This window comes from Lutra lutra, chromosome 6, assembly GCF_902655055.1.
Source record: "Lutra lutra chromosome 6, mLutLut1.2, whole genome shotgun sequence".
Lineage (NCBI taxonomy): Eukaryota > Metazoa > Chordata > Mammalia > Carnivora > Mustelidae > Lutra > Lutra lutra.
Window position 1 is genome coordinate 3,832,107 of NC_062283.1, and position 23,690 is coordinate 3,855,796.

Sequence of the window (23,690 nt, forward strand, 5' to 3'; positions counted from 1 at the left end):
AAAGGCCCCATCCCGACCCCCATCCCGCCCCCACCCTGCCCTGCCAGGTGGTGGTTTTTCAGGCTAACAAAGATCACTTGGAAATAGATTCAAGGACTCTGAGCAGCCCCTAGAAGCTCACAAAGGCAAGGAACAGAGTCTCCCATGGGGCCCTGCAGACACCCTGCTGTCAGCCAGCTGTGACCCCACCTCAGACTTCGGCCTCCCCAGCTGTGAGGTAAGACATTTGTGTTTCATGCCAGTACCTTGGTGGCAATTTGTGTTGGCAGCCCTGGGAAATGAATACTCGGGATTCTTGATATAAGGTAGCCCAGACCCCCTCGCTTGGCAGATCAGGCACCAAAGGCCCAGAGGAATTTCCCGATGTGGGTGAAATTTGCGTTACTAGTCAATAGTAGCCGCTGACAAGGAGCAATTTCTTTATGTTGAACCCAGTTCTAAGCCCTTGACGCGTGTCCCCTTGTGACATCAGCAGAACCACAGGGCAGTGGCTGTCATTCTTACCCCCGTTGGCAGATGAAGACACTGAGGCCCAGTGATGTCAAAGGCAGGAGGCGAGTCGGCAGGCTACCAAGAGTTTGCTCCCAGGTATTTTGGAAATGACTTTACCCCTGCTTTACTAGTGAGCTCCTGGGGGAACCTTCCAACACCTGCCAACCCCCAGAGTTATTTAACTTTATCTCATTTCATCGCACCAACCCTGGGAGGGCTGTAGGTTCCTTCCCTTCTGAGCTGAAGCCAGCAAGGCACAGGGACATCAGTGACGCCCATCTGCCCCCTGACTCCCACCTCTCAGCAGCTCCCCATCCCCCTGCTGTGGCCCCGGGGGGATACACAGTAGAGACTCGACATGTTTTCTGCCTTCAGCCAGATGCTGGATTCTCTTGGGTTACATTTGGGGACTGGAGTTGTCACTTTTTCCCAGTTGGGACCTCATGGCAAGACTGTCCCTAAGGCGTTGATCAAGAGCTGTTGGCTGTCTGGAGCAGGGGGGCATTGCGTAGGACAGAACAACCCATCATGAGCGTATCCCGGGGCAGCCCTGCAATGTCTGTAGAAGGTGGCTTGGGGACCTAGAGTCTGTGTCCAGGCTGTTTTTATAACCAATACAGTGTCTTGAGTTAGACTGTACATTTATTCAGGGTGGTGGAGACTGGGGAGGCAGAACGCCCCAGCCACTCCTTAATGTCACCAATTTCCCAGGCAAAACACTGTCTGTGGCAGCCCGGGGAGAGGACTGCACAGCACCTGCCACCGAGAAGCACCCTCGCTATTCGGACACACAGTCAGTCAAACAAGCGAACAAGCAAGAGCTTTAACCGACGAGGGCCATCTGGTCGCTGGCCAGAGTGTGAGGCGTGCAGGGGTGTGGGGCTGGCCCCATCATGTGACTTCAGGAATGTATCACAGGAAAACGAGATTTCAAAGCACGAGTGGGTGGGTGAGGAAGGAGTGTGGTCCTTGATGGAGAGAAAAGTATGGGGAGAGACATGGGCCAGCAGGTTCCAGCAAGCCTCTTTGAGGACCGTGAATCGAGCAGGTTCACTGGCATAAAAGGCTCATGTGGGCACCAACAAGTTTTTGGGTTGGTTGTCACTGAACCGTTCATTCACTCAACAAATATGCATTGTTCCCCTGCTCTGTGCCAGGCGCTAGGGACCCAGCAGTGAAGAAATCACGTGCCCTAAAACGTGAGGGCCATTGCCCTGATTTCGGCTCCAGCCATCCTGCCCCACGTTCCCAGCAGCCAAGCTCTGGTCTTCAGTCCCGCCTGCGGAGAGGGATTCCCATTTCAGGCCATTCTTCCTGCAGACACTCACACCTGCCCTCCCTCAGCCAGCGCCCAGCTCCGCTGACGTGCAGCCGACACAGGAGCTCCGCTAGAATAAATTACCGCCCCATCATCTTCATGCATAAAACATGGCCCAGGAGGCCTGGAGAGGCTCGGCCCCACAGCCCCGCGCGGCAGCTGCCTACGGGCCGGTGGGGAGTTTCGGGAAGGAAAGGAAAAGCAAGTTGTAAGATAAAAGAAGTCAACGGAAGCCTCAGACACAGAAAAAGAGAAGAGGGGTGGGGTTTTTTTGGTTTGAGTTTTTTTTCCTTTCCTTTTTTTTTTTTTTTTTTTTAATTTTTATGCACTTGGACTTGTCTTCTGTGTTGCTGGGTGCCCTTTCGCTCCCGCCATGAGAGGGTTTTAGAAGGCTCACCTTGGGACCATGGTGCTACCTTCTCGATTGCACTGGATCCGAAGCAGGCCATGGAGGGACCGGATCCGGAGGCGACAGCTCAACCGTGAGTGTCTCAAGGGTGTGGCCTGCGCCCCTCCTCGCAGCGGCCTGCCTTCTCCAACTTTCCCTTACATGCTCCTACCTGCCCCCTCCTCCGGCGTCCTGGGCACCCTCTCCTGAGGCCTTCGTTCTCCTCTTCTCTCCCTTCCTGTTTGCTTCCTGCAGCTTAATCCTGATGAGGGGTAACAAAATACACTGTTTCAAGTAGCAAGCACGAGAGGGCCTCTTTCTGCATCTAGATGGAAAATACAGATAAATATTTATACTAGTCAAGGAGTTGTGTGAACTGGAACTTTCGTTTATTCCGGCATGGGTGGGGGTGGGGAGAATATGCAGCGTCTGAATGGAACAGCCATGTAGCTAGAGTGGGTGAAACTCGAGGGAGACACACTTCCTTTAAAGGACCCAGTCATCTGCTTCTTACATGATCAGACTCACGCTGAGGTTCCCGTTGAGTTGACAGGAATGCTACCCAAAAGGGAGATTTCGGTGTTGAAGTAATCTGAGAAGGAAGAAACATTCCAAATGTATGTCCAGACCATTACCCACCAATAAGCACCATAAAAACTGGTGAAGCCATGCTGACGAGCTACAACTGAATCGTGGCCTCGGCCTGAGGAGGCAATGGGGAGTGGTGGGGTCTATGGTAAAAGGGAGAAGCATGTGTCCTCCCACAAAAACATAGCCACTCTTTGATGTCATCAGATTGCTTTCATGAGAAATGGAGTTCCAAGTTTTCAGGTTTCCTGACTTTTCCAGAAAAGCAAAAACATGTTAATTTTTAAGTCACAACTCTCACGTCTAAACCCTGGCTGTGAACACTTTACATGCTAAATAGCCAGTAGGATGCTTAGGTGCAGAACGGGACTGCTGTGGGCCACTGAGCCCCGGTGTAAGGGCTCCCATCATGTGGGGTTACTTAAGTCTAGTTAGACGTTGGCGAGACTCACATGAAGAAGTGCCGGTGAAAACAGTTAAGAGGAATGAGTGGTTTAGGAACATAAAAAAACATGGTGGTGGCCTGCTAGGTTAAGGGGCCAGGCTCGGCTGGTTGGGTTCAAACGGCACCCCACATACAAGCAGTTGCCCCCGGTGAAGTCTTTAGTACAATTAAGGAGCTGTTAGCAATTTTCTGGAGGCTTTCCCTTCTTACTCATCTGCTGCTTTCACCTGAGCCTGCTTGGAAGTTCAGATTTCAGTTTCTGCGTCCAGGGGGAAAGGGCTGTGGTCCCTTGGGTTTTGGACAACACCCTGCAGTGGGATGTGTGACTGGGAAAGGATGGGTCGATCCATCGACGCACAGCAGTGGGGAGGTGGCCTACCCTCCACAAACAGGAATTTGGGGGAAAGGCCTGTTTTGTTAGAGCGATTTTACTTGAGTGATGAGACTAACATCTGGGCTTTGGGGGAAGGTTTCTGCACGTTTTTCCTATGAAACAATGATTATTAATAAATGCCTCCTCTGAGTCGGACATGAAGCAGGCCAGTCCCGACGTCTGTGGCACAAGCGTCTGAGAAAGGAGGGGATTCTGGCTTTGCTCCACGGTGGTCAAGAGCCCCACCGTGGTCAAGGCAGTGTGAGTTAGAAGTAGCAGGGGATCAGGTGACTTTGTTTGGGGTTGATTTTTCCAACTCATGGAACACCTGTGCATGTTTGAATTCGAGGCCATGGAAAGGGAAACAAGGAAGACCGTGAAGAGAGAAAGAACGATGGAGAAGTGTCTCACTGCAAATGTCAGGCTGGCCCTTGGCATTGTTTTGCAATGGCTAAATTCTGTCTTTGATAACTTTTTCTGTCCCCCTTCTCTGAGGCTTTTCTCACAGGTGAGTGTCCCCTCTGACTTAGAGATCCAAGAATAACCCTTGGGGTTATTCTGTCATTGAGAAAAATCCGTTAATAACTCATTTCCCTCCAATCCTCAAAGGGACTGCGAATGGCAATAGGAGGGTCACGTGCCGCCACTCCCATGCCCAGGCAGACATTGCCAGTCAACCAGGGCTCGCTTGTGCTCTCCCAGGGAAGCCAGGCCCAGGCTTGGAATCCTTTCCCATCCAGCACTGCTTTTTCTAATCAATTAGATTTGCTTCAACACCCAAAGCTGCATTTGTATTCCATTGTTTTGTAACAGATTACCACAAGTTTATTGTCTTAAAACAACACACATTTATTTTTTTTTTAATTTTTTTTTATTTTTTCAGCATAACAGTATTCATTATTTTTGCACCACACCCAGTGCTCCATGCAATCTGTGCCCTCTACAATACCCACCACCTGGTGCCCCCAACCTCCCACCCCCCACCCCTTCAAAATTCTCAGATCATTTTTCAGAGTCCATAGTCTCTCATGGTTCACCTCCCCTTCCAATTTCCCTCAACTCCCTTCTCCTCTCCATCTCCCCTTGTCCTCCATGCTATTTGTTATGCTCCACAAATAAGTGAAACCATATGATAATTGACTCTCTCTGCTTGACTTATTTCACTCAGCATAATCTCTTCCAGTCCCGTCCATGTTGCTAAAAAACTTGGGTATTCATCCTTTCTTTCTTTCTTTTCTTTTTTTTTTTTTTTTTTTACAGCTTTATAAACATATATTTTTATCCCCAGGGGTACAGGTCTGCGAATCGCCAGGTTTACACACTTCACAACACTCACCATAGCACATACCCTCCCCAATATCCATAACCCCACCCCCTCTCCCAACCCCCTCCCCCCATCAACCCTCAGTTTGTTTTGTGAGATTAAGAGTCACTTATGGTTTGTCTCCCTCCCAATCCCATCTTGTTTCATTTACTCTTCTCCTACCCCCTCAACCCTCCATGTTGCATCTCCTCTCCCTCATATCAGGGAGATCATATGATAGTTGTCTTTCTCCAATTGACTTATTTCGCTAAGCATGATACCCTCTAGTTCCATCCACGTCGTCGCAAATGGCAAGATTTCATTTCTTTTGATGGCTGCATAGTATTCCATTGACAACACACATTTATTACCTTGCCATTTCCATCCGCCAGGAGACTGGGCATGAATTAGTGAGGTCTGCTCAGGGTCTAACAATGCTGCAGTCAATGCATCAGCCAGAACCTCTGTCTCCTCTGGGGCCTACAGTCTTCTTCCAAACTCAAGGGTTGTTGGCAGAATTTAGTTCCTCATGGACATCAGCACTGGAAAGCCCTCAGCAGCTGGAGGCTCCCCACTGTTCCCTGTCACATGGCCCTCTCTACATGGCAATTCTGCATTCTCAGGGCCAACCCAGAGAGTGTCTGATGATGCCTGTGATCTCTCCTTTAAACAGCTCTCCTGATTAGGCCAGACCCACCCAGGATAATCTTCTTTTGATTTGTTCAAAATCAACTGATCAGGGATCTTAATTACATCTGCAAAACCCATAATCTGTGTCCCTATGGCATAGCCTAATCATGGAAGTAAAATCTCGTCATATTCACAGTCTTTCCCACACTCTAGCTAAGGGAGTTACATGAGCATATATAAACCAGGATTAGGAATCACAGGGCCATCTTTGGATTCTGCTTACCACAAAACCTGTCATCCTTGCCATAGAACCTGGATTTTGAGCTACTGGAAAGGTTTTTTTTTTTTACTTTTTATTATGAAAATTTTCAAAAATACAGAAAGGTAGAGAAAATAACACAATTTATCCCATATAGCCACCACCTAAATTTAACAACTGCTAATATTTTGCCATATTCATTTCATCTTCATCCTGCCGAAATATTTTAAAATAAATTCAGACATTATGACATCTCAACTCTAAGTATTTTAGTAAGAGCATCTCTAAAAAGTAAGGTCCTTTTTCTATATAACTGCCTAATAAAATTAATGCTCCCCTAGTATTATTCAACACATGGCCCATATTCAGATCTCAAATAGAAACCAATTCTGATCATGCTCTGTATGCCTCTAACTCTGAGCAAAATGCCCGGCATCTAGTGAACTCAGGAAAGTTTCGAGTTCAATCAAAATTATATCCCTGTTAAAGCAGCGACCCCCAAAGCCCATTTTCCCTTTGTGCCCCTTGCTTTTCTGTTCACTCCCGGTGACTATGATGAGCTGTTGACATGGTTTAGCGTTCATAGGTTCATAGGAGTGCAGGATGGAACATAATGGAGCCACAGTATGAGAGCTGGAATGTGTCACCCTTCTCAGGAATATTTGCATTTTTAAAGAGGCCACCAGAGAAAGACCCAAAGGAGTGATGGGGGCGGACTAAGGAGGGGCTCATCCGAGGTCCCAGAAACTCCATCAGGCTGCTTACCTGACTCCCTCAGGTAAGGAGGGGTATGAGCAATAGCGCAGGGGCACCTGGACTCTGAGTGATGACGCAGTGTCGGGGCAGGTCGTGGCCGTGAGGGGGACCCTTCTTCACTCTGCCAACGTTAGGGGACGTCAGGGAGAGGAAGCCTGGCAAGAGTGATAACTGGGAGATGTCGCTTCCTCCAGCTTCTTTGGGCAAGTCACCTGACCTCCCTGGATGTATACTTCCTTAACCATAAAATGGGTTTAGAAGGAGACCAGTCTCATGGTGCCTGGGGAGATGAAGACCTAAATTGTGTCACCTCCTTACGCAGTGCCTGGTGTGGGGCATGATGGCTGTTGGATCTGAGAGAAGCGAAATGGTGACGGTGACATGTGGGACAGTACCGAGGGTCCACCAGGGCCCCCACCATGGTTTTGGGCTGAGGGGGAGAGGCCATGCTGGAGAAGGGAGCACAAGTACAGAAGAAGCCAGCAGTCCTTCCTGACCCCGCGTGGCTCAGGGAGCACTCTGCTTCTGGAAAGGTCTTGTGCTCTCCTCTACATGACTGGTGTCTCCAGAAGATGCCAAAGCCAAGGGCTGATGCTGGGGAGGTCCCAGGGAGCCAGAGTGGCCCACGGAAGGGGGAGAGTGCTGGATGCCAAGGTCCATGAGGCCACTGCTGTGCAGGTGGCCTCTCATGCCCGAGCACCATCAGCTTACGGGGCAGCCCGCTTCCTATCTATCGGCTTGCTGCTCCCACTTTCCAGGCACCTGGCAAGGCTCCCCTGACATGTTGTCAGCCAGACCTCTCTCCCATTGCTCCTGGGTCTCCTCCCTCCAGGACCTGTGCAGGGGCTGGGGAGCTGTGGGACTTCAGCATTGCTGCACCAGCATGGCTCCTAGATGTCCACTCCTTGTGGCACAGCGCCTGCTCCGGGCTGGGCTTCTCAGCTCTGTCTTCCCCCAGGATAATGCCTCTTGTGGCTTCTGGCTTCTTTAAAGCCATAGGCTTAGGGGTACCTGGGTGGCTCAGTTGTTAAGCCTCTGCCTTTGGCTGGGGTCATGATCCCAGGGCCCTGGGATTGAGCCCCACATCAGGCTCCCTGCTCAGCAGGAAGCCTGCTTCTCCCTCTCCCACTCCCCCTGCTTGTGTTCTCTCTCTCACTGTGTCTCTCTCTGTCAAATAAATAAGTAAAAATCTTTAAAAAAAATAAAAATAAAGCCATAGGCTTAAAAATTTGGGAAGAGGTCAATGAGGGGGTCACTATGAGTATAAAAAATGAAAAAAGAAGACTTTTAGGACATGCTCTGTCATCCCCAGGTTACATTTTCTCCTGGGCTCCAGCTTATCCACCTGCTAAAACTGTCCATTAACAGCCTGCACTCAGACAGTGGGCAGCCTCCCCAACCCCCGCCCTGGGTGTGAGCTTCCATTCCCCCGCCATGTCTTGTTTACAGTTCTGCCAATCACGGAGAATTTGGCTGTATTTTGTTTAGGGGCCACAGCATTCGTACTGATGTAAGGATTATTTATATACCTTCACATGTGACATTGCCTGTTTTCCCATGATCCAGAACAATTGCTTCTATACAAGACTTACCCTTCTTCCTGCCTTCATGATTAAGTCCGGGAGCGCCATTGCCAAGGGCCCCATTCCAGCTCCTACTGTCAAGGAAAAAAAAAGGGATGGGAAACCCGAGAAAGGGAGATACTCTGAATAATTCAAGGGGGTTCTGTTGGTCGAGAAAGTGCTCTCTTTGTATGTACATTGATCTGGACAGATATTTTAGCTGTCTCCAGCCAAGGACAGACAAAAGAGAGGGTGTGGAGGGCAAAGGGAAGGAGAGGAAGAAGAAACAGACAACTACAACGAACAAAAATAAAAAGGAATGAAAACAGTGGAGGGATTAGAGAACTCAGGGCTTGGTGACAGATTTTATTCTCAGGTTGGTTGTTTGTAGACGGATACGAAGAGCCCCGAGGTTAATCACTAGAATAACAACTTGGTCTCTGGTTAGAAGCAGAAAATTAGCAAAATAGCACATTTTCTCAGGAGCGTTAAGCTAGTCTATTAAGTTGGGGGGAGGTTGGGAAGGAGTGTCCTAAGGGAATGGAAACCATCTTGAAATGTTAGCCAAACATAACCCACTATGTGCACACCAGGTTTTGCACCAAAATAGCAAGATTAGAAATTGTTTGACTGAGTGTGAGTGTGTGTGTGTGTATACACACACACACTGGCACTTCTCTGCCAAGCCTGGGAAGACCATGAGCTTGGGCAGTAACGCTAAAAACCAGACCTGTTCATTTGGTTTTGATCTGATCCAAAGCCATTGTCTCCATGATCTAAGAATCAAGCAACACACAAACACATGAGACAGAGAGGGGAAGTCCTCTAGAATCCCCAGCCCACCGCCCTACAGCCGAGTGCTCACATTTCTTTCACTAAAATACACTCAATGTATTGTTTTCGTAGGATCTGTTCTGCAATTTGCTTGTTTCATTTAGCAACGTAACCTGAATGCCTTCCTATGCCAGTCAAAAGCCATAAATATCTTTAGACTGGGTCCATACAACCAAGTGGAAATGAAGGCTTGCAGAGTTTGGACAGCTAAGTACACCTAATTTGATTCACTGAAACACACACACACACACACACACACACACACACACACACAGATTATAATTATATAAATGCATTGTACTGGATGAGGACTGAAGCATCTGATTAATTATTCACCTTGTCTGGAGTCTCAGACTTCTGCAGCCATGGGTGCTGCCCTTGAGTCCCCGGATGGTAGTGTAGGGTGGAACGGTTCCCCTACAAAGAGTGAGTCTTTGCACCCCCAGCCAAAATGAATGCCGTCTTGGCAACAAGATCCTTCCCAATCCCCTGGCAGGCTGGTCCCTGGGTGCCTGGTTTCCAAGGCACCAGAGGTGTTCTCATGCTTGGGCATGGGTGGCTTGGCACTTGTCCCCGTCCCAGAATGGAGAGTGGCATCTAGAGCCAGAGCGTGCACAGAATAGGTGGGCAAGACCAAGAAAACAGAATCTGGGATATTTGTTGGCTCTGAATGCTGCCACCCCAAGTTTTGTTCCCAGAGGATTTGCTACCAACAGAGCCAAATTAATCCAAACCTTCCATTTTTGAACAAGTGACAGACAAATCGCTTTTGCTGAACTGTGTTAAAGGGAAAAGAGCAAATACATGTAAACAAGCCTGCAAAGAACCTTAAGAGATTCCCCCTCTGGACCAAGAGGATGTCTCGATGGCTTCAAGGGGCCAGAAAGGAGGCTCTGTTGTTGAGTCCATCAGAGGGCACGGCATGAGAGGAAATTTGTGGGCTTGCCATCACCCCTCTAAATGGAGCCAATGGTGAAGGAAAGGTGTGAGCTGTGTTCTTTAAGAGCGTTCCAAGATTTCATTAGTAACAATATTCACATATGAAAAAGTTGCAGGAATTCTAGTGGGAACACCTGCACACCCACCACCTAGATCCTTCCAGTGATGTTTGACTCTCCTGGCTTTCTCTCCTCTCTATCTGTGCCTCCACTCGTCTGTGGATCCATCAACAAATCTTATTTCTTAATGCTCCACACTTCACTCTAAACACTTCAACACCTCTGTCATTCAGTCTTTGTTAATGGTTCTTAAAAGTATTTTTTAAATCAATTTTATTGAAGTATGCTTTACAGAGAGTACTTTTTATAGAGAAGACTTTTACTTCTTCACGCACAGTCCTATCAATGCGGACAAACACCTGTGGCTGTTGAATACCTTCTAGCGATCTACCTCGGTGACCAGGATCTAGAAGTTCCACCACCCAAACCTACCCTCCTGCCCCTTTGCTGTCAGCCCCTCTCCCTAGAGAGGGTCAACCAATGATCTGTTTTCCGTCTTCCAGATTCGCCTTTTCCAAAATACTGTGTAAGTGGACTCCTACCAGCTGGAGCCTTTTGAGTCTGGCTTCTCTCACTTAGCTGAATTTATCTGAGGTTCATCCTTGTCATTGCCTGAAGGTTTGCTCTTCGTTGCAGATCATATCCCATTACTGGGCATAGCTTTATAAGGTGTGATTATGCGCAGGTGCCAAGACCTCTAGTCAAAAACCATGGGTAGACAGCAACCAGAGTGGGTAGCCCCCAGGTCTTCACGTGTCTGTTCCCCTCTCAGGGGAAGCTGTAGACAAATCAAGGACAGCAAAGCTCTCTGGAGTCCCCCCGGTGCCCCATCTGTACCCTGGCAGTATCGGTGAGACCTGTCGCTGGTGCTTCATTCAGTCAGTGGGAAAGGATCACAGTTCAGAATGTGCCATACCCATCGTCCCCCCTCCTGTATGTGGCTGGAGAGGTTGTGTCCGAGAGGGGATCACGTTCCCCAGTAGGAGACCCGGAATCCATACCTAGGTTAAGATGTAGTCACAGAGGATCCAGGAGTCCTGCTGGGGTCGAGGAGCTTTCTCACTGCCCTGTTATCTCTTCATTTTTTTCTCCCTAACTCGAATTAAAATGTTGCATTTTGCATCACGAATGGTGATATCCTATACCAAGAAGGAAAGCGTGAATGGAGGTCTTGATTTCTTAAGGAAATCATGTGCATTAGCTTTCAGCTTTTAATCCAGCTTTTAAGTGAGTAGCCCAGGCATTGTTATAATTCCCCCAAAGGACAAAAACTTGATTTTCTTCCAAGTAGAAGTTAAAGGAAGTTGAATTGAGCTGAAAGTGAATTTAACCTCACAGTTGGAAGGAAGCTGTTTGGTTTTTAAAATGAGAAGCCTAATCCTCCAGGTGGGATGACATGTTCTTTTGTTCACCATCGCCCTAATGCAGTCGCAATTTCTGCATCATCTGTGATGTGGGGGATGGTGAGCGTCCCCTCCAAGGCTGTGGGACTTGCTTCCAGGTCTTCAGTCATCTGTGAGACATCGATTGGGCCACTTACCGTCTTCATGTTCGATACACAAACATCCTTTCTCGCCCAGGCCAGAAGTTTGGCTATGGTCTCTTGTGCACCCAGTCTTTCATCACACATTGGGGGGTATCCCTTCCAGCACTCCACTTCCACAGTCATCCTAGCGCTTTCCAGTCCCAGATACAATCCCATTTACAGGGCCTTGCCTTACCTCTTCCCACATCAGACCAAACCCACTCCTCTCCATCCCTTCCTGACAGTGGTGTGGCCCAGATGATGGGTCCCAACGTGTCAACTTGATAAACATGATTCCAACCTTACGCTTTTGCGGCTAGACCTGATTTCCCCTATATTCTCTCACTGGAGATTCACAGCTACTCTGTAAGGTAGAAAGATCTGTATTACCCCCTTTCACTTGGAGGGGAACAAAGGTTCTGAGAGAAAGGAGCAACGGGGAACATCTTCCATTTCCCTGGGACAGGACTCACGCCAGGCACCAGGCCCAGTGCTCTCTGAGTTGTTCTTTCACTGAATGCTCCATCCAACCCTTTAAGTTGGTCATTATATCCATTTTGCTGGGAGGACTTGGAAGTTCAAACTGAAGGGTTTGCTAAGGACCACATAGTTACTAGGTGACGGAATGTAGCCCAGATTCAACGTCCCTTCCTTACCATCCCAGCTCCTGCTAAAACTTTCATGGCTAGGACTCCAGCTCCAATCAATGGACACCCAATCTAGCCATTTTTGCAGCTCCCTGAGCTGTCTATTTAGAAAACTCATCTTTCTCTGTACCCCAATCTCAGAATTTGGGCTCCACTGAAAAACACAGCTCTGGGAGTCTCCCAAAGGTGGTCTCTGGGGCTGGAGATGTCTGCCCCAGTAAAGGGGATGAGTAGTATCTACTGGGAGAGATGTCTCCAGAGCTAGGCTCAATGTTCAGGAAACTGAGAAGTACACATCAAGAAAACACTAACAGAATGTTAAGATCTTTGTGGACTATCTTCCCAGAGCTCCCAGTTTCTTTTCTACGCCAGACAAGGGTGGTGAAGACCACCGAGAAACCTGGCCACTCAACGTGCTTGGACTCAGAGTTGGGGCTCGTCTGGAGCCAACAACCAGCTTCGGGCAGACAGAGGACCCTGGGTCTTGGGCAGAACTAGGTGAGATCAGAGGGGCTTGGCCTACCCTCCAGTGACCAGGGTTGTTGCCTCTGGAGTTCCAGCCCTGCTTGTGATCCCTTGACTAGGCTAGACCTGATTTCCCCTATATTCTCTCACTGGAGATTCACAGCTACTCTGTAAGGTAGAAAGATCTGTATTACCCCCTTTCACTTGGAGGGGAACAAAGGTTCTGAGAGAAAGGAGCAACGGGGAACATCTTCCTACGTGTTCCACCGGTTCCCATCCTGGTGGGGGGTTCTGACACTGTTTCCCCACAACCGCCCAGCAGCTCAGCTTAACGGCGGAAGAGGGTGGAGTGACAGCAACTCAAGTCACTGCAGGATGTGGCGGCCCCCTCGTGGGGCCCTTTCCTCCCCAGCACAGACTCCCAGGCTGCTGCTCGGCTCCCCAGAAGATGCCTCTCTCCGTACCCACCAGCACCCCCCAGCTCCACCTGCTCCTAGGTCATGGTGTGTCCGTGGTCATCCCAAAACTGGGGTAACTCCTCCAGGTCCCTTCCCTTCTGCACCCAGCACAGCATGGTTGAGTCGGCCCCTGGAAACCAAGCCCTCCCGTGGAGGTCACACTCTCCCCTTTCCTTTCTGATCTTGGGGAGAGGTTTGTCCGTCACCACAGAGCCCCTGTCCTCCCGGAGCTGCAGCAGGCTCAGCCACGGGTGAGCACCATCTTCATGTGTCCTTCAGCCCCTCCGGGCTCATCCGCCAACGCGGTGGATGGAATCCTCCCTTCGCTGGGGTCCTGAGCCTTGCATGAGAGCGTGGGAAAATATCCCGGACGTCTGTGGCACCCTACAAATGTCTAGTGCCGGAGAACGCAGCTTTAGGATTTTAGTTATTTTTAAAATGCAATTTGTTGTAAAAATAGAATTTATCATGAAGTTCTTAATTGACATACTCTTGTTTTACTCTTTGGAAAATGGAACGTTGGCTTCTAGGAGACTGGGGGATCCAGAAGTGGCCTTTGCTTGAGTGGCTCCTTTTGGCGGGTGCTGTGCAGGGACTGTGGGGCCCTGGGCGTCAGCCGGCAGACCCACACGCCAGCAGCCAGCGAATGACAGAGGGGCTCAGGACCCGGGACAGACAGACAGACCCTCCTCCTCTTGCCCTTGGCCTCCACTGGAGAAAACGGGTGTCCTATTCCCCTGGTCTTCAGCCTCTGCTCTCCTGTCAGTTTCCGTTCAGAGGGAATTCCTATGCTATACCTCATGACCCCGCCCCCCACCATTTACTGTCTTTAAGATGATCATGGTCTTGCATTTAAGACCACTGTGATCTCCATTATACACCAAGAACGGTCACAAACTCAAAGAAATCACAAGAAGAATTAACGCTCTGGATTCCTACAACCAATTTCTCTCAAAGTATACGTAAATTATTTTTCATTTTAAAAAATGTACAGAAAGAAAAAAGAAAATACATGGAAACTCAAAATAGAATACCAAAAACTGACTTGCAGAAATTCTCAGGCTCCTTATTTTTAAGGAGAAACCAGGGCTTACAGTTAGTGTCCCCACTGTCTACATCCTGAGCTTCCAGAGTGCTTTAGGGGATGAATCTCCTTCATCTGCCCTTTTGCCCTTCATTTTTCTTTTCTTTTTAAGATTTTATTTATTTATTTGACAGAGAGAGAGAGACCACGACTACACAAGCAGGGGGAGTGGCAGGCAGAGGGAGAGGGACAGGCTCACCACTGAGCAGGGAGCATGATGTGGGACTCGATCCCAGGACCCTGGGATCATGACCTAAGCCAAAGGCAGATGCTTAATGGCTGAGCCACCCAGGCGCCATCACCCTTCCTTTTTCATCCGCTAAGCAAAGGTACTCTTTAGACAACTTAATGTGGATTATCATAAATCTGAATTAGTGAGACTTCACATAATGAACCTCAGGTCTCTGCTGTACTTGTGGCAAAATGCACGCCAATGAAAATATCTAATAAAATCCTCATGAATCCCCAGATACGACGAGTGGACGCCGGCTCCCCCTCCTGCACACAATAGCTCTGAGTAATCACACAGCCTCCCATGGAGCGTTGAGTGACTTTTCACCTTTAGCTTTTCCTGTAAATAGCACTCATTTATAAAACTGTCTTTCTGAACACAGTGCTTTCAAAAATGACTCCTGTGTGACACAGAGAAACCAACAATCTCTATAACTTTGAATCTCATGCAGTTTTTTTCAGTTTCTTTCATTCACAAAGTCTCTTAGAGCAGTCCTCAGGGTTTTCAATATATAGTATTATGGCATCTGCGCATAGTAAATCTTCCCTTTTTTTCTCACCAATTTGGATTCCTTTCTCTCATCTGAAAACTGCGGTGAGGACTTCCAGTGCTATGTTGAATCAAAGTGGTGAGAATAGACCTACTCGTCTTGTTTCTGACCTTAGGGGGAAGGCTCTCAGTTTTTCCCCACTGAGTATGATGGGAGCTGTGCGTTTTTCATATATGGCCTTTATTAGGTTGAGGTGTTTTCCCCTTAAACCTACTTTGTTGAGGGTTTTTTATCAGGAATGGATATTGTACTTTGTCAAATGCTTTTTCTGCATCTACTGAAATGATCATCTGGTTTTTATCCTTACTGATGCAGTATATCATGCTGACTGATTTGTAAATGTTGAACCACTCTTGCATCCCAGCAGTAAATCCCACTTGATCATGGTGAATGATTATCTTAATGCATTGTTGGATTTGGTTTGCTAGTGTTTTGTTGAAGATTTATGCATCTGTGTTCATCAGAGATACTGGACTGTAGTTCTCCCTTTTTTTTTGTAGGGTCTTTTTCTGGTTTTGGTATCAGGGTAATTCTGGCCTCATGGAATGAATTTAGAAGCTTTCCTTCCACTTAGATTTTTTGAAATAGGGTGAAAAATAGCCATCAACTCTTCTTTAAATGTTTGGTGGGATTCACCTGTGAAGCTATGTGGTTCTGGACTTTTGTATTTTGGGAGTTTTTTTATTACTCCTTCAACTCCATTGTTGGTAATTGATCTGTTTAAATTTTCTATTTCTTCCTGATTTAGTTTTGGGAGGTTGTATATTTCTAGGAACTTCTCCTTTTCTTCTAGGTGGTCCAGTTTGTTGACATATAATTTTCCTTGGTATTCTCTTATAATCCCTTTTTTTCTGTGGCATTGGCTTCTTGCATTTCTGACTTTGACTCCTCTCTCTTGTTTTGATGACTCTGGCTAGAGGCTTATCAATTTTGTTGATCTTTTCAAAGAACCAGCTCTTGGTTTCATTGATCTGTCCTACTGTTTTCTTTTACTTTCTATATTGTTTATTTCTGCTCTAATCTTTGTTATTTCCTTCTTTCTATTGGTTTGGGGTTTTTTTGTTCTTCTAGCTCCTTTAGGTGCAAGGTTAGTTGGTTGAGATTTTTCTTGCTCAGTGACGTAGTCTTATATTGCTATAAACTTCCCTCTTAGAACAGTTTTGCTGCATCCCAAAGATTTTGGGCTGTTGTGTTTTCATTTTCATTTGTCTCCAAATATTTTTTTTTATTTCTTCTTTGATTTCTTAATGGACCCATTCATTGTTCAGTAGCATGTCACTTAAGCTTCGTGTATTTGGGTTCTTTCCAGATTTTTTTCTTGTGGTTGATTTCTAGTTTCATAGCTTTGTGGTTGGTAAAGGTCCTTGATATTATGACTTAAATCTTTTTGAGTATGTTGAGACTTGTTTTGTTTTGAGACATGTGATCTGTCCTGGAGAATGTTCCATATGCACTTGAAAAGAATATGTATTCTGCTGTTTTAGGATGGAATGCTCTGAATGTATCTCTTAGATCCATCTGGTCCAATGTGTCATTCAAAGCCACTGTTTCCTTGTTGATGTTCTGTTTGGATGATCTATCCATTGATGTACGTGGGGTGTTAACATCCCCCACTATTATTGTATTAGTATTGATTACTTCCTTTATAAAGCTTGTTATTCGCTGCCTTATGTATTTGGGTGCTCCCATGTTAGGTGCATAAACATTTACAGTTGTTATATCTTCTTGTTGGATTGTTCCCTTTATGATTATGTAGTGACCTTCTTTGTCTCTTGTCACGGTCTTTGTTTTAAAGCCTGGTTTTCACGTAGAAGTATTGCTAACCAGCTTTCTTTTCACTTCCATAAGCATGATAAATTCTTTTCCATCTCTTTACTTTTTTTTTTAAAGATATTTATCTATCTATCTATTTATTTATTTGACAGAGAGAGAGAGAGAGAAAGACCAAGCCCATGAGGCACAGGAGCCAGGGGAGGGGCAGAGAAGCAGACTCCCTGCTGAGCAGGGAGCCCAACTGGGGGTTTGATCCCAGGTTCCTGGGATCATGACCCAAGCTGAAGACAGACACTTAACTGACTGAGCTACCCAGGAGTATTTTATCCCTTCACTTTCAATCTGCTTATGTGTTTAGGTCTGAAACGAGTCTCCTATAGGCAGCACACAGATGGGTCTTACTTTTCTATCCATTCCATCATCCTATGTCTTTTGATTGGAGCATTTAGTCCATTAACATTCAAAGTAATTATTGATAGTATATAATTTTTGCCATTTTGTTTTCTTGTTTTATGGTTGTTTTTGTAGTTCTTCTCTTACTTTCTTCTCTCATGGGTGCTGGCTATCTTTAGTGATATACCTGGATTTCCTTTTCTCTTTAATTTTTGCATATCTGTTACTGGTTTTTTATTTCTGGTTATGATTAGGTTTATATATAGCATATTCTGCATATAGCTGTCTGTATTCAGTTGATGGTCATGTAAGTTTGAACTCATTGTTTACCCCTCCCTCCACCACATTTTAGGGATATGGTGTCATACTTTACATCCTTTTGTGAATCCTTTCACTGATTGTTATAGATATGCTTAATTTTAGTGCTTTTGTGTTTCCTACTTTTCTTACTCTTGCTTATGGTCTTTCCTTTCCACTCAAAGAGTCCCCTTTAACATTTCTTGTAAGGCTGGCTTAGTGTTGATGAATTCCTTTAACTTCTGTTTGTCTGGGAAACTCTTTAGCTCCTATTCTGAATGAGAGCCTTGCTGGATAGAGTATTCTTGGTTGCAGATTTTTTCCTTTCAGCTCTTTGACTATAGCATGGCACACTCTCTGGCCTGCAAAGCTTCTGCTGAAAAATCAGAATGTTTTTTCCCTTGTATGTAACTGTTTTCTTTTCTCTTGTTGCTTTTTAAAATTCTCTCTTTATCACCACTTTTTATCATTGTAATTACTTTGTGTCTTGGTGGGACCTCCTTGGAATGATTTTGTTGGGGACTCTCTGTGCCTTCTGGATCCAAATTTGTGTTTCCTTCCCCAGATTATGGAAGTTTTCAGGTATTATTTCTTCAAATAAATCTTCTTCCTCTTCTCTCTCTTCTTCTTCTGGCATCTCCATAATGTGAACATCATTGCCCTTGATGATGTTGTTGAGTTCCTTAATCTATTTTCACTTATTATTATTATTTTTTTTCTCTCTTGTTCAGCCTGATTGCTTTCCATTACGCCATTGTCCAGGTCACAAATCCATTCTGGGATCTCTATGATGTGAAAGTTATTATGTTTGATGGTGTTGCTGAGTTCCCTGAGTCTATTTTCATTTTTTATTATTTTTTTCCTTTCCTGTTCAGCTTGATTACTTTCCATTACTCCATCCTCCCAATCATGGATTCATTCTGCTTCCTTTAGTCTGCTATTTATTCCATGTAGTATATTTCTAATTTCAGTTACTGAGTTCTTCATCTCTGATCAGTTCTTTTCAAGGTCTCACAGAGCTCCTCCACCCTTCTCAAGTCCAGTGAGTATCTTAATGATGACTATTTTAAATTCTCTTTTGAGCATATTTCTCCATGTCGTTTAGCAATCTTTCTGTTATTTTGTCCTGTTCTTATATATGGAACATGTTCCTCTGTCTTCTCATTTTTACTAGCTCTCTGTGTCTGTTAGGAAAGTCAGCTACATCTCCTGCTCTTAAAGGTAGTGGCCTTATGGAGAAGAGGACCTGGAGTGCCTTGGAATGCAGGGTCCCCTGTTCACCAGAACCTGGCATCTTCGGAGCGTCTCCTGTGTGTGTTATGTGCACGCTCTTGTGCTGGCTGAGCCACATTTACCCTCAGTCAGTCATCTGCAGTGGCTCCCTTTGCCATGTTGTGAGTGGGGTTTGGTCTCTGTGTTGTTAGTGGGCCCGTCTGGGGCTGCCTTGACCTTGAGTTGAATAAGAGCAGGCGTTTGACAGAGATGCAGGAGCACTGAACTGCAGGGTGCTTTGTTCTCTCCTGAGAAGCTTGCATTGGTGGGCAGGGCCAACAGTCAGAACATGTGTCTGCCCCCAGTCCCCTACTGGGGCTAAACTGGTGTATATGGTTTTCTTCCCCTTTCCTTGGGGCTGGAGGCACATGGGAGCGGTGCTGGCCCCCTCTGGGGCTGCTTGCACACTACCAGGCTTGTAGCACCTCTTCAAATGGGCTCTGGCCAAGGACATATTGGAGGGTGCAGGTCCGCAGGAGTGTATGGGGGCAGGGCATGTGGTGCTAGCAGAGGTTTTCAGGTCTGCTCTGTGAGGGACCTGGAGCCACTTTAGAAAGTCACGCCACAGGGCTGGAGCAGGTGGAGTCACAGAAGCAAAGAAGGGGGTTGCTATCTGAAAGCAAGGTGGAGAATATTCCTGCTGTGCTGCTCCCTGCAGGTGTCCATGCATCTAAGCTGGGAGGCAGGGGAGGGAAAGGACACTCACCAGCTCCGCCAGCACACTCTCTGAGATCAGTAAGCCAATCTCCCTCCTGAATAACACAGACATTTTTCAAACTGCTTCTATGCTGTATCTCAGTGAGTCTGTTTGTTGGGATGTCCCCCAAAGGGACTCAGTTTTATCTTGCCCTCCTGGCTCCCCCAGAACCCAGCCTGCTGATTTCTAAAGTTCCAGGTGTTAAGTCCTGCCGATTATAAGAAGCAGGCCCCTCTGATTTCACAGCCAAATGTTATTTCTGCCCTGTGCAAGTTCCCAGGGCCTGGGGTGCCTGGTGTGAGTGTCTGTTTTTCTCCCCTCTCCATGCTCATGGCCTCCATCCCTCTCCTGGATAGTACGTTTAGCTCCCAACTAATCTCCAACCTCCCTACCTTCTTCGATGTGGCCTCTTGTCTGCATTTAGCTGTAGAGAGTCTGTTCTGCTAGTCTTTGGGTCATATTTTGGGTTATTTACACCAATGTGAGTATCATCTGGTTGTACTGTGGGACAAGGTGAGCTTAGAATAATGCATGTGAGCCATATTTCCCAGAAGTCTGTTTCTGTCATTTTTTAAACACCTTGCCACTTTTACGTTTCTAACTCTTAAAAAGTCTTATTGTCATGATACCCAGTGTTTCTCCAGCTCTGGCCTCCCAGAACACTGTTGTTCAGTAGATAGTTTTTCTATAAATCCAAGGTATTAGTTCCAAGTAGCAGAAAATTTAAAAACCACGAGGCACTTACTCGAATTTCTTCGTCTAGAAGCACCTTAGAGCTAAAAAGTAGACGCTTTTAATTACCTTTTCCCATCTTTGAGTATACCCTAGATCAGATTCTTTGAATTCCCAGCATCCACGTGAACACCAGGACCTGTGGGTGGGCGTGGGCATGAGGCAGAGAGGGGTTCCCCTTGGAGTTAGGTGAACAGACCAACACCTCTACTTGTCACCTCTGTCTTCCCTGTCCCCCCATCTTCTCCTACTCTCTCTTCCCCATTTTATCCTAATCACTGACCTAACAATGATATTTAACCCAGAGTCACCAGTCTGGCCTCTGAGAGTGTTGTGAGGCAGAAAGAATAGCAACTTCACTTTCCAAATAAATAGCTAGAAACATAGAAAATCACTTTCTGTGCCATCAAAGGACACTGTGGTAGGAAGGATATCACCAGATTACAATGAGCATGGAGAAGGACTGCAGGCAGAACATTGGCAGGATATAGAAACATTATCAACCTTTGCTCAGCCCAGTGCCGCTTCAGCTCTGCGGGGTCCTCAAGCAGGGGAGTTGGCCCTCCTTCCTCTCTAGCCAGTCATCAGTGAGGCTGCTCCAGGACACAGACCTGGAAACAGGCAGCCATTCTCTTTCTCTGACTGCTCTCAAAACAAACCTACTGACAGTGACATCCATATTTTTAAAATTAATTTATGCTCTGCTTGGATTTTCTCTTTTTCCTGTCTCCCAACTGTTTTAGACAATTACTAAAGAAAGGTCTAAAACTTGGAATTCTCGTTTGGGCTAGTTGAAGGTATAGCACTAGTTATATGTATTATATTAAATATATTGCCCTTCAACTGTAGATAATTAAACTGTGGTAGATCCATACAATGAAATACCAGGAGGCAAGAAAAAGGAGTGGGACTGATACATACATTTGGATTATGCTCAGATGCGTTATTCTAAGTGGAAGAAGCCAGACTCAAAGGGCTTCCACTGGGTGAGTCAACTCAAATGACATTCTGGGAAAGACAAAACTCTAAGGATAGGAAACAAATCACTGGTCACTGAGGGTTGGTTAGAGAAGCTGGCTACAAAAAGATCCAAGAGAATCTCCTTTGTTTGATGGAATTCTTCCAGATCTTGATTATGATGATGTTACACTCATGTATACATGTGCCAAAACTCAAAAAACTGTATAAAGTGAGGGGTAATTGTACTCCATATAAATTATACCAGAAAAAAAAAGGAATGTATTTAATTTCATTAAATTTCTGGGTTTATTTCTAATAGGTCCCCTTGCCACCAATCTTCATTATAAACCAATTATTTGATTCAAAGAATGAAGGAACTAAGGAATTTCATGTAATAGGATAGATTTCAATACGGTCCCTTACTGGCTCGTACTACAAAGTCCTCAGTCATAGTCTTGCTGCATTTGCCACTGGTTTCCTCCTATACGTGCCACACATGACCCCTCTCACTAGGCAGGACTGGGCTCCCCCACCTCAGACACTGAGAGCTCACTCTTCTTCCATCTACGCCTTTTCCATGTGGTCACCCTGTGCAGGAGGGCTTTCCTTTCTCCTCTCTTCTTCCACTTCACCTAACTTCCAGCATCAGTAAACACCCAGGAAGTGTGTCCTGTGTGCAAAGGAGACAATAAACTAGATACAAATCTTGTCCCCAAAGCTAGTCCTATAGTTCCTGGAAATAGGATCGATGCCAACATGTTAGAAGTGTTTTGACAGAATTACTTGGGAGTTTTATTTTCTTTCAGCTCATCGGGTTATCTAAATTTTTTTTGACACTGAATAGTTATTATTTTGGTAATAAGAAGGGAAAGCAGAAACTAAGGGCTTAATAAATGGTTTGGACCAGAGGTTGTCAGACTTTTCAAAGTGACAACTAGACATTAGGATGTCAAAAATTAGAAATCATCACTATCAAAAAAGGACCTGGTAAGAGGAGATACCCTGTGGTATCTATTACAGATGGCAGACACATCCGTTTTAATCTGTGTTGGGGCTCCTCAATCCCCATAAGAATCCTCAAGCTGAAATACCAGACAGACTCACTGGAGAGCACAGGGGAAATTTACTTTTGGAGAAGCATCATTAATTGCAATGAGCAGATCCCAGGAGGGAAAATAGGACAGATCTTAGGAAGGCTCTCATGTGTTTCATCTTAAATCCAGCTCAGTTCTGTTGTCATTCTTTAATTAAGTCACAGCGATCTTTTGGTTAAGGGAAAAGATGTTTTCTTTCTTGCACAATTTCCATGAGTACAAAGGAGATATTCACTTCAGTTTATTATTCAAAGTAAAATCGATTTTACTCACAAAATTTCAATATGAGCTGCTTTTTAATAAGATCTAATGTACATATTAGTGGAGGTCATTTATAAAATGAAATACAAAGGCTACATAAAAATATTCTATTATCCCACCATCTATATATAACTATTATTAATATTTTGAAGATGTCTTCCTAGTCTTCTGCTTATATACATATTTATACATAATAACTGAATCATATTATGTATAAGATTTTGGTAATCTTCTTTCAATTAATATCATATCATAAAAATGTCCCCCCAATAATGAGAATTTTTCAAAAGCAGAATTTTTAATATGGTACTTATAATATATCATCATAGAAATATATCAAAGCCTATTGACATCTCTTTCTAATTGTTCAGAATTGTGCAGAATTAATACCTTTGTACATTTTTTCACATATGATTCTTTTCTTATTTATTTATTTTATTTATTCATTTGACAGACAGAGATCACAAGTAGGCAGAGAGGCAGGCAGAGAAAGAGGAAGGGAAGCAGGCTCCCCGCCAAGCAGAGAGCCCGACGCGGGGCTCGATCCCGGGCACTGGGATCGTGACCTGAGCCGAAGGCAGAGGCCCCAACCCACTGAGCCACCCAGGCGCCCCAATGATTATTTTCATAGAAAAATTACTCTAAGTGTGCTACAAATGTATAAATATTTTTAAGTCTTCTGGTGTGTATTGCTCAGTTGCCCTCTTTGAAAGTAGTAAATTTATCTTGAGAGTATAAGAGTGTGCCTTAACAATTATACTACATTATTAATAGAGTATTTGTGTCAAAATTACTCAGTGGTCAAAGGTGGGATAATTTGAGCATCAAAACAATAATGCCTGCTATTGGTTGACATACATCAGATATATAATAGTCCAAATTAATAATGAAATACCTAAAATATCATTGTCCTCTTTGGAGTTTGCTGGGACACTTTTTTTTTTTTAAGATTTTATTTATTTATTTGACAGAGAGAGATCACAAGTAGGCAGAGAGGCAGGCAGAGAGAGAGAGGAAACCAGGCCCCCTGCTGAGCAGACAGCCTGATGTGGGGCTTGATCCCAGGACCCTAAGATCATGACCTGAGCTGAAGGCAGAGGCTTAACCCACTGAGCCACCCAGGCACCCCGGACACTAACTTTTTATCCTTAAAATGCATTTTAAAGAAGTAAATCATGTATTTGTCTTTTGTTCCCTGTACAAATTATATTTCAAACTAACTGAGAAGCTGATGAGGGAATCCCACTGTAAGTGTAGAAGGAATGAAAGAATTTATAAAATCATCTTTTTGCAATCCTCATGAA

The 23,690-nt window shown here is 45.5% G+C and overlaps 1 protein-coding gene across 2 annotated transcripts in view; it reads left to right on the plus strand.

Moving 5' to 3' along the window:
* The first annotated feature begins 1,649 nt into the window (after positions 1-1,649).
* Positions 1,650-23,690, plus strand: part of RIPOR2 (RHO family interacting cell polarization regulator 2) — a 214,435-nt gene continuing 192,394 nt past the window's right edge. For both annotated transcript variants that reach the window (XM_047735147.1, XM_047735153.1), the window contains exon 1: positions 1,650-2,292. In XM_047735147.1, the coding sequence (XP_047591103.1) occupies positions 2,217-2,292 (76 nt within the window). In that variant the 5' untranslated portion in view covers positions 1,650-2,216. The remainder of the gene's footprint in view (positions 2,293-23,690) is intronic.